The 11163-nt window shown below is 37.3% G+C and overlaps 2 protein-coding genes and 1 pseudogene across 2 annotated transcripts in view; all 3 read right to left on the bottom strand.

Moving 5' to 3' along the window:
* The window catches only part of LOC101308486 (serine/threonine-protein phosphatase 7 long form homolog), a 3930-nt gene extending 3786 nt beyond the window's left edge, over nt 1-144 (bottom strand). Inside the window, exon 1 of the mRNA XM_004304449.1 lies at nt 78-144. The gene's annotated coding sequence lies outside the window, so the exon portion shown is untranslated. The remainder of the gene's footprint in view (nt 1-77) is intronic.
* A 667-nt stretch (nt 145-811) lies between these two features.
* LOC101308198 (serine/threonine-protein phosphatase 5-like) lies at nt 812-7947 on the bottom strand. The gene is made up of 13 exons (XM_004304448.1): nt 7765-7947; nt 6803-6891; nt 6355-6524; nt 6210-6281; nt 5387-5537; nt 3050-3158; nt 2836-2953; nt 2591-2738; nt 2064-2312; nt 1769-1894; nt 1577-1677; nt 1320-1394; nt 812-1203 (listed from the first exon to the last, which is right to left on the bottom strand). Exons 2-13 carry the CDS (start codon nt 6870-6872, stop codon nt 1144-1146), a joined length of 1449 nt encoding a protein of 482 aa, XP_004304496.1. The 5' UTR covers nt 6873-6891; nt 7765-7947; the 3' UTR covers nt 812-1143.
* A 2243-nt stretch (nt 7948-10190) lies between these two features.
* The window catches only part of LOC101299117, a 3672-nt pseudogene continuing 2699 nt past the window's right edge, over nt 10191-11163 (bottom strand).

Here is an 11163-nt window from a genome sequence, read left to right as displayed (position 1 = left end):
GAGAGAGAGAGAGAGAGAGAGNGNGAGGAGAGAGAGAAACAGAAAGAGAAGTAAGGCGGAGGGAAGAATAAACAAACCTGAAATGCGAATCGACCAAAACGACGCCGGAGAGAGGTGCTGGATATGAACCTAACCAAATTCAATTCAATCCTCGAAACGACGAAGGAACCTCTAACACCTCACATTTCGTGTCTTTCCGCTGTTAGGGCTCGGTTTTTGGGCGGGTCCTTTTCTCTGCCACTGACCCGAGCCCATTTCATAACGGCGCCTGGCCCAATCTCCAATTATTGTTTTATTTTCTCTCTCATTTGACCCACTATTTGACCATGAGTAAAGGGTGTTTTGCTCATTTAGGTTTTATGAGTCTGAAACTCTACTACTATGTTTTACCACTTTTGAAACATAGGTTAACCCCTTAACTACCTAAGCCTACAAAATTATGAACTGACATGCATCAAGCTCACCGTCAGTAAGGACCAGTTCTACAACATCATTTTTTTCTTTGTTCGAAGAAACCCCACTATATGTCTATATGCGACTGTCTCACCTTTGCCAATATGATACAGCGAGAGAAGGGATGATCGTAAAATCTAAACCAAAACCCCGAAAGTAACACAATTTTATGAAATCTGCAATGTCCTCTAGTTCTAAATTTATAAAATAAAATAAAAACACGGGCTACATTTTCACATTACGCCTACATTTCACGTCAAAAGATAGTCATGTAAGCATTGCAGGTCAGCATTATGCGTACTGCCACGTTTACATATCATTGTGGAAGTTAGAACTAATGAACTATAAGACATTTGATGAATCTATACGAAAAGTTGAGGATCTCCAACAAATCCAGGAAAAGACCATCAAAACATAAGTACAGTAAAAAGCCATGCAATTTAGCTAGCCGTCATTCATGTGCTATGAATTTCATCAAAACTTGGCTCGTAGCAAGCACAAGAAGAAAAGAATATAAAAGAAAATGGCTGAAATATTCTTCCTAGTAGAGATAAGTACACAAAAGACAGGCATGTCAGACATGGACCTACTCTTCACTAGTAGCCTAGCATTGCAGATTTCTATTCAGCTTATATGGCGGGGGGAAAAAAACAATACAGCTTATATGGCCCTTTGATTCACCCATGTAAACTACTGAAAGAGACGGAGGAAGTTATTCGCATATGCCATTGGCTTCACATCAGGATGCGGCTGCAATTCCACACACAAAATGAGTAAATATTATGGGCACAAAACCAAGGAAACTTTTGGGGAGCACAACTATTCAGAGTGATTGAAAAGTTGATCAGTTTGAAAGAGCCACTAACCACTGCTGAAAAAGTAACAATATTTGGCTTCAAATCTGGTGCTTCGAAACGGATAAAGGCGCCTTTGTTACCCATCTGCAACAGGTAAATTATAAACCATTGTGAAAAATTGATCCTAGCGAGAATCTAGATTCTCACAGAATTTTCCAAACTTCTATTCTGCGGATAAGGAGCCTACGACAGATATTTATGCTACTGGTAAGACAAATCAAAACTGGCTCGATCAGTGATGAGCCAAGTAGCCATCATTCAGTTACCTGATCACAGTAATTTGGAGCAGAAAAAACAGTGATGAGTTTGCCATCATGCTCAATCTCATATCCTTCATCCTTTACTTCATGAGAGCGCACAACTAAATCTGTAAATTCGTTAAACCATGTTAAACCACTCGTACAGCATTTGGTAAACTAGCAATGTTTAAGTGTAAAACTTTATCATCGAAGACATACCTAAATTGTTGTCCTGCAAGAATCTTTTTGTCACGTCACCACCAAAAGATAGACCCACACCTCGCTTGCTAGGGCCTCTTCCAGGTGCAGGTTGTGGATCACTCCATAGCAATTCACACATCAATCCTGATGAAATCCAGGGGGAAAACAAATAATGTAAACCCTAGCTGTACAGAACAACTTACAGAAGGCTTGTGATGTCATAATTTTAGCTTTCGATGGACCAAGTCAAGACTTTAGACTAATAACAGGCAATATCAAAATGCACAAGCAATGGGGAAATATTATAAACTACCTTCCTCGGGAGGTTCACAAAACCGATTAATTGCTCTGATGTCACTCAGTTTCACCCCATCGACACTAAAAAGACCCCCATGAACTACAAACACCTTGCCGTTTATTACATGAGCCAACGGTAAACAACAAAACACTTCAGCAAATAGTCCCACAAATTTTTCACTTAACTTGGACTGGACCTCGCCCTCAAAACCATATATCCTGTTCATGCTCTTGCTTTCATGGTTTCCTCTTGCAAGATATATTGCTGAAAATAAAACAAAGAGGTCAACAACTACGAACATAATAGTGTGCAAGCAAAGTGTATTACAAACACTGAAGTATGAAAAGGTGGCAATGGAGCCATAATTGACAGTAGACTTTTTTGGTGAAAAACATTAATGATAATGATAACAATATGGAAAGAACAAGTCTGTGACACAGCTAGAACATGACTAAAGGGTATGAGATATGCTGGGTCCAAAAAACACCAAAAACAATGTAGCAACAGAATTGGTAACCAAATAGGAGAACAAGAGGATCCACCTGATGGAGACATGCACTTGAATGCAAATAGTGTTAGGATGACCTCCAATGAAAATGATCCTCTGTCCACAAAGTCACCATTGAATAGATATGGATTCTCCTCCGAAGGAAGCCCATTGAGCTCAAAAATATTTAGGAGATCATAGAACTGCACCCATCACAAGAAAGTAAAGTAGTTATACATACAAGGACACAACCACTAGAAACAAGAATTTGAAAAGATACGAAGCGTATAATGTAATTACCTGACCATGAACATCACCGCAAACGGTAAAATGCTTGCCATTTGGAACATTGATATCCACAAGAGAAGGTAGCTTTTGCAACATTTCTTTCGTTTGTAACACAATTTGGAATGCATATCTACAATACTTGCAATATGTTAGTAAGAAGACTGTCCAGCAATATTTTCATGACCAAAAAGAAAAAGTATTGTGCTTCCCATAATCCCACGCATACCTTTGGTGTAAAGTCTTCTGATTCTTAAAATCCTCCATCATTTTCTTCACAAAATCCAAAGTAACAACATCTCCTTCTATCCTTGCACCAGTGTATTGTGACTCCACTTCTGAAATTCAAACAGACACCCATTAATTCACTACTTGGTGCTAAAACATGTAAAAATAAGCTCCAACATTTATAGAAGAAAAGACAACCAAATAAATTAATTAATTTGGAAGACTAAGAGTCTTCAAATGCACAAGGTGCCTTGACCAATATAAAAAACAGAGATCAATGTGCATACACAGGAGTTCCGAGTAGTGTCACAACTAACAAGTTTTTTCATCCACATAAGACATCAGCACTTAATTGCATTTCATATTCACACAAGCCACAGTGAAAATAAATCTACCTCATTACAACTTCAGGTTCACTTTATTTCTTGGTATTTAGACACTGATTCTTTAAGATGAATATCTGAATATTGCTCAATTGATTATCTTCTCTTGGAACAATAACCAATTCAGTGTTTTTCTACGTTCAACTACAAATAAGTCAATAAGCTAACTTAACCTATATCTGACCATTAAAAGAGAATATAACTAAACAAGAAGAGAGAAGGGCTTAATCAGTCCACTTGGGACACCTAAGGTACCATCCCATATCCAGGGCCAACTCCTCTTCAACTGCCTAAGACGGTGAATTTGACTGAATCTATTCTAGACAAAATATATGCATTACCAGTTGATGAACATATCAGTTTCTAAAATGTTGCCTGATTCCAAAGAAAAGAAATGTCCAACTAGAAGATCCTTTTTTTCCTTTAATAACTAATTTTCAAGCACTTTAAAGAGTGGCTTGTTACTATTCTCTAATACTACTTGGATTATGAACTCAAACCTAGGTCATTTACTCGACTCGTGGTATAAACACCACCATGGAAGCCACGCCACCAACGTGCCCCCAGGACCACCACCACTATTGTGGCCACAACTGGAGCCACTGCTGTTCCCATCATAACCATCGCTACCCCAACTGCTATTGCCAGAACTGCTACGGTAACTTCGGTGGGCACTGATGATGAAGTGGGACCGGTTCCTATAATGATACAATATATAAGAATACTAAAATTGATCTGTTAATAGACACTATAATAGTGAACATTGAGAGAATTTTAGGAATGGATTGAAATCGACTTATTGTTGATCAAGCTCTTTTAGCACTCAGTCCTACCGACTACACAGATAGTCAATTGATAGATGGATTCACAGTTTCAGAGACCGGCTCCTGACTTATGAGCAAACCAGCCAGAAACATAGCACTACCCTTGGCGAAGGATATAGATGGACCTATATATAAGTGGAAGACAGAAGACACATGGGCCTTTCATATCAGACTCGGACACAGTTCATACTCATTCACCCAGAGGTTCCCTTACTAACTGCACATTTAACACAGGGCGGTGACAAGGTAACCAAAGATTTTGGTTTAACCCTATAGCCTTCATAGAAAATTGAGCCTAGACTATATAATACATGATCTACTGTTAAATACAAAAGGTTTGTAAAGATGAAAGGCCATCGGCACGATATCATCGCTTATTATGAACATTACTACCCTACTCTATACGACCCATGACTAACCACCATATCTAGCACCTACGTGCAATCAACACTAATAAATCTTAGAATCCTACTCAAAATTCATGACACTATTACTTAAAACTTATGGAAGCCGCTACGGAAACTCTATGCATGCATGATTCAGTTTCTATGTAGATATAGTCTACGGCCTTTGTTTGCTAAATAGTAAAATTCCAATGATGTGAAGAAATATCCAAGGGAGCTGGGACATAAGAATCTGAATTTCTTTTGCAGCAAGAATCTATAGTGGAGAATATATTGATAGAGGGATTGGTAAAACAACAGAACTTCAAAAAAACACCAAATATTGAATTTAGATAGAATATAAAATAATATCATACATTTCCAAAGACACCAAAGTTGATGAGAGCCAACCTTAAAGCTAAAGATATCTCCAACTAAAAGCAAATGGAGTAATCAAAGAGGGCGACAGAAAGCATGCATTTCCCTAGCTTTTCAATGAATTCATACAATTTAATGTTTATCAGAACTCAGAAGCATTCAGCAGCCAACTCCAAGAAATTTTATGATAGTAATAAAGATAATGTTTACAAAAATAGAACTATGAACTCCTGCAAAAGTTTGAGGCCAGAAGGGGCAAAAAGAAAAAGAAAAACACAAACAAAGAATCTGCATATCATAAGCAGAAAAAAAGTTGAAAAGCTCATATGAAAATAAGAAGTGAAACAACTGAAAAGGAACACAATACTACCTATCGAACGATAGTTAATAGAATCAGCTACAGGACGCCTTTGAGACTCTGGAACAGAAATTGCCTCAGCAAATTTAAGCTTCATCACTGCCTTCTCGCATTCTTTCAGCTTCTTGGTAGCATCAGGATCATTCGGACAGATTTTCTTAACCTATTTTACATTAAGTAAAATAAATTATAAACTGGAACGTCTTTGAGATAATTGCTACAAAAGGGCTGAATCTCTCAAATAAACTTTCAAAGAAAATATTCTGTATGATAACATTGTACAGATTATTATGATTATTTTGTTAAAGTCAAACTAAGACTGTTATCTCACTCAACCATATGATTCAACAGTTTCTGAAACTTTTATTAAACTTTACCACAACGGTCATGTCAAGTCATCAACCCTAACTATCCAAGGTTCAGTAATGACCAGTAAATGGTATACAATATACATGTGTTGCAAATAATAAGCACAGAGATGGTAAGCTAAAATGTTCAAGACACTTACAAAAGTGCAATCTGATACTGACTAAATGAATACAGGTCTTTAAGAATGTGCATACACGGCAACGTTCTCAGATTGTTGAGATACTTTATCAAGTATAAGATGTGTAATACTCATAACTTCATATGCTACATAATAATTCACTACACGGACTCAATTTCACAGGTTGAGCAATGGTCAAACCCTTCTAGTACAATTACAACAACAAACAATTATATCGTTTGGTGCAATAAGAGATATTAGCTGTCAAATTCTTCAGCACAGTAGCCAACTTCTTCATTCTATACAATTATTATGAGATTATACTCTTCAAAATTTTCAGAAGAGTACCTGCTGGAAATCCTTTAGTGCCTCTTTGAATTTCCCCATAGCAAGAGAAGCTGCACCTCGCCTGTAGTACCCCTGCAACAGAAGACAGCGATCAGTATACAATCATCCATGTCATGATGCACAGCATTTGGGGTACAAAACATGCCTTTGAATATCTAGGATCAACTTCAATAGCCTTTGAAGCATCTTGAATGGCACTTCCATATTCCTCCAGTTTAAGGTGAGCAATCGAACGATTGGCCCAGTACACGGCATTCTGGCTATCTAGTTCAATCGCTTGGGTGTACAGGTCAATAGCTTGAGAATACTTATGGGCTGAAACAATAGTTAAAGTATGAGCACACTATCCAAAGTAATCTCCAAGAGAAAAGATCTTGCCTGGCTAATTAAGAATTAAACTGTTTCACACAAATTCATTAAATCAGATCTACTTGTTTTAAATCTCTCATTTCTCAGCATTTAGGAACAGTGAAATAAATATCATTTATATTGCATTGATCTGCTGATGATTTAATCAGTGCTTGAAGAATTCATAAAACAATTGCATGGACTAAAAGAGAAACGTTAATAATGGATGGTGGAAGGAGGATTACCTTTAAATGCTTCATTTGCAAGAAGCTTCAATTCTTCAGCTCGGGAAACATTAGAATTATTAGCTTCCATAATCAGCGTGAATTGTCCTCTACAACAAGTAAGACGGCACGTTAGAAATTCAAGATTTCATGATTAGATTTTCATCCTTGATCTACAATTCTATACAAGCGCTACTAGGTGAACACGCCAATGACCTATCAGTATGAAACAATGTGTTGTTGATACTTAAGCCCTGTTGTCAAATACCGAATTTAAACTAGCATTAAATCAGAATCAAACATATAGATGTGCATACATCCAATGAATATGCAACTCCTCATTGCCAACTCAGAATATCAACTTTCTCATTCATCTAACCCATTTATACGTTTACGTCCATATAGAAGATAAACAATACAATGAAACGTAGTTAAATTCCAGACAAAAAACAAAAAACATAATATTTTCTTCAAACAGATAAATCATATTAAGTCTAAACCCACGGTAGGCAGTGAAGCTAGACGCATCCCAATGATAGAAAACATCTACTCCAATCACTATTTCTACATCAATCCGTAAACCACAAACAAGGTGGACCAAAACTATCTAAAATCACCAGCAATTTGAACTTTATCAAATCCATCTTATAAGCTCAAAAAAATTATTTTCAGCAGAAAAGTAATAAAGATTTATACAAGCTTTAAGCTTTTCAATCAATACAGCCTGAAAAGCACATAAAAATCTGACCTTTAACTCAGGCAATGTGATTTCTCATTACACAGACTAAAAAATCAAAAGGTAAAAGATTGAAAATTGAATCTCACTTCCCACCACCGCCAATCACCGCAACCAAATGAAGGGGTTATGCCCTGTTTGGTTGCCGAGATAAACAGTGAGGCCGTCAGAAGGAACCAACAGGATAAAGACTTGGTTTTTTTCTCAGGAGACCAAACAGAGAGTTGAACCCAGATGGAGAAAGTACCTGTTTGCCTGACAATACCGGATCTCTCTCAGGTGAGAGAGACTTGGAGGGAACTACGAACCCTAATTGAATGAATGAGTTAGAAAGGCTGTTAAACAGTAAAAGACTTGGTCTTTGTAGAAGGGTTTAGAACCAAAACTATAAATTTTTGGGGGCTAGAGGTGGGAGACAGAGAGTGATAGACTCCCAACTGACTTGTATATTTTTCTTTTATCTGTTTCATTTTTTCTTTTTATATTTTTTAGGGTTGCTCTTTTTCTTTTGACTTTTCTCTTTTTAAATAAGAGTAGGTTCTTGATTTTTGTTTTGGGTGTGATGTTAACCATCTTAAAAAATAAGTGAATAGAGATTTGTGCAAATTCATAATAATTTATTTTTGCGTGCATACGTGCTTAATAAGCATTAGTGATTTGTGTAAAATTAAATTAATTTATTATTTACTGGTGTACGAACTCAAAAATTCCTCAAACTTATAAAACACAGACTTATAGGTGTTAAGACTCAAACACTACATTTCATGTTAAGCTGATCGACCAACTTTATCAAACCAAGAGTTTTCTTTTCTATTAAATATTCTTTCATCTATAAAATCATGATGATAAATTTACAAGATACGAGTTAGGTTAAGGTGATTGTTTTGGTCATGAATCAGGCCACAAACAGCCATGAAGTATTAATCGCTCTCAACTTGATCTTCTCCACCACATCTTGGGATCAAACCAAGTCCCCTGTTGATTGACTTGTGGACTTATGATACTACATTTGCCGAGCTCTATATAAATGTAGAGTATGTTAACGTGACACTACAATGTCATTATTTAGGGACTAACATTCACCAACAAAATTGTAACAAGCTTAACAACAAATCAGGTTGAGCTTAACCAACTTTGTTCATGCTCCTTCTCCAAGAAGAGGTTAAGGCCATTCCTCAAGAAAAAGTTAGTCCATCAACTTGTTTGTGATGAAAGCAACTAAAGCACAATACAGCCAACACAAAGCTCCCTTCTAATGAATCTCTTTCATTCGAGAAGAAAAAAAAGACCCTAAAACCCAGCAGCGGCGGAGTCCAATCTCTCGTCTGGGAGCGGCCTTGACTGCTCGGCTGGCCTTGGCTTTGCCTGCGTCATGTGCTATGCTTCTAGACGGGAACAATTTTGTTGATTGAAATGGCCCTTACGATTGTTTTGCTCAAGGTTTTTGTCAAGTCAAGTTTTGGCTTCAAGGTTTTGGTCGATATCTCTAGGAGGTGGAAGATCGCCAGTCGATGAGAGGTGGAGGATTGCCGGTCGACGAAGGCCTCTGTTTCGTTGATGCTTGATGGAGAGTTTGGAGCGGACTGCAATCGACGGGGTTTGTAGCTACTGCTTGTGCCAGTGACACAAGGATTGGATCATCATGATCTCGGAGCGGAGGTGGGATCTTGATGTGGCGTGGTGTGAGGCTGGTCGGCGGTATGGAGGTGGAGATCGATCGACGAGGTGGAGGTAGAGGTGGATTTTTGAGGCAGGCCATGCTTGATGGGCCTTGTGTGGACTTTCATTTAGGCCTCCAAGGTTTTAATAGTTTTTACCTATTATTTCCAGTAATTCCTTTTGTTAAGAACCTAAGCATTTATGTGTCTAGTATTCTTGTTTTTCTACTAGAAATAAGTGACCGGAATCTTTGTAATGAATGGTGCTAGCATGCCACGTCCTTAACTTGCCCAAATGTTTGACAAGGGAAGACATGTATCCGTGTCATTCTAGCTTGAGTATCAATAAAATTGTCGTATGGCTTTACCTGTCAAAAAAAAGCTCCCCTCTAATTCTTTTTATCCAAAGTACAAATGCTCTCCAGAACAAGCTTTTAAACACAATGCTTGCGTCTGAATCTTTCTACTAATTGAAAAGAGAATGTAAAGAGTCAATTACCATGAAAATGAAACTAATGATTATTACATATTGCTATCCTAGTTACATACTGTGATATTGATACAACTACTACCATTATAAGGTGTGGAAGCCTACTAAACGAACCCAACTCGTTATGAAGATAATTTAACAGAAAAAAAGGAACTGAAAACAACTCAACACTGACATTTCGTGACAACTTCTCTTCCCACTTCTCCTGTTTACTTTTGAGAGGGTGCCTTTGATTTTGTACCTCCCTATATAAGCTCTTTCAAAGCATGTACTTAATCTATGATTTTCTACCAAAGACACTTCAATATATATGAATCTTGTTCAAAGGCATAAACATCTTACACCACTTCCTTGTTGATCATGATGGTCCACAGCGTCTTGATCGTTGACTCATCCCCACAATCCATAAGCCAAGAAAAGGTCAAGGGTAGTAACTTCCATAAATCTTTGACGACATAGTGTCAAAGCACCCATAATTTTGATTAGGATCAGTTTATCCAAGATATTCTTCCAAGTGATGTCACCCTAGAATATTACCCGCAGAGGCAGTGGTACTTCGGTTAAATGGTATCTTGTCAGATACAAGAGTCCCAATGCCACCATTTTGCATAGCAATTTTGTCTTTAATAGTTTAATCTCATCAGTACTAAAATGATCTGTGACGGTTCTGGGGATTGATCGAGATGACGCTGATTCAGAAACTGTTTCCACTGAACTTAACTTTTCCTTGGTACTGGAAGAGATGCATCGTTCAGTTGCTTCAAAACCCACTTTCACCCTAAGCAAAAACCTTTGGTGACCATACATATAGGAGTTTGCTGTGTGTATGGCAACATTGCATTTCCTACAGAGTAGAGCTCAGTCCTCTAGACATAAGAAGTAACCAATAGTCTCCTGCAAAATACATGAACATATGATTATTGCATTCATCTATACAATTACAGTTGCAAAAAGTAAATTCACTACATGGGAAGCTGAGGCATGGGTGAAGAACAATAGCAAACTTCCTGCTTAGTCCTTTCGTAGAGACAAACTTTCAGCTACATATAAAGTGAATAATCATAAGTCCTAGATGATTACAAACATATTAAAAAGAATTCTACTATAAGAATTCAAAATACAAAGTAATAAACGATCAGGTGATAAGATCAGATCAGTAATATCATTTTGAATAAAAATGAGATGGTTTATCAAAATATACCTAGTTACTGACAGAATCACAGCTTAAGCATTTTGGAGTCAAGTAAATGCGGCGTCTAACAAGGAAAATCTCCCTTTTATCTTGTTTCACCTGCATACATTATGAACTGCACCTAAACTAACTGCATATATCGATCTCTCAATGCTGAGGGGCATATGTCACATCAAGTATTCATTTCAATCATTTTCTGGTATAACATGGAAATGAATTCCACCCAAAAATCAATCATTATTACCAATATTTATCTACTAGCGCGCCTGTGTGACCATCCACAACTAAACTAATTACACCAAAGGT

This window comes from Fragaria vesca, linkage group LG6 (genome assembly GCF_000184155.1).
Source record: "Fragaria vesca subsp. vesca linkage group LG6, FraVesHawaii_1.0, whole genome shotgun sequence".
NCBI lineage: Eukaryota > Viridiplantae > Streptophyta > Magnoliopsida > Rosales > Rosaceae > Fragaria > Fragaria vesca.
This window is presented reverse-complemented; position numbering and strand designations above follow the sequence as displayed.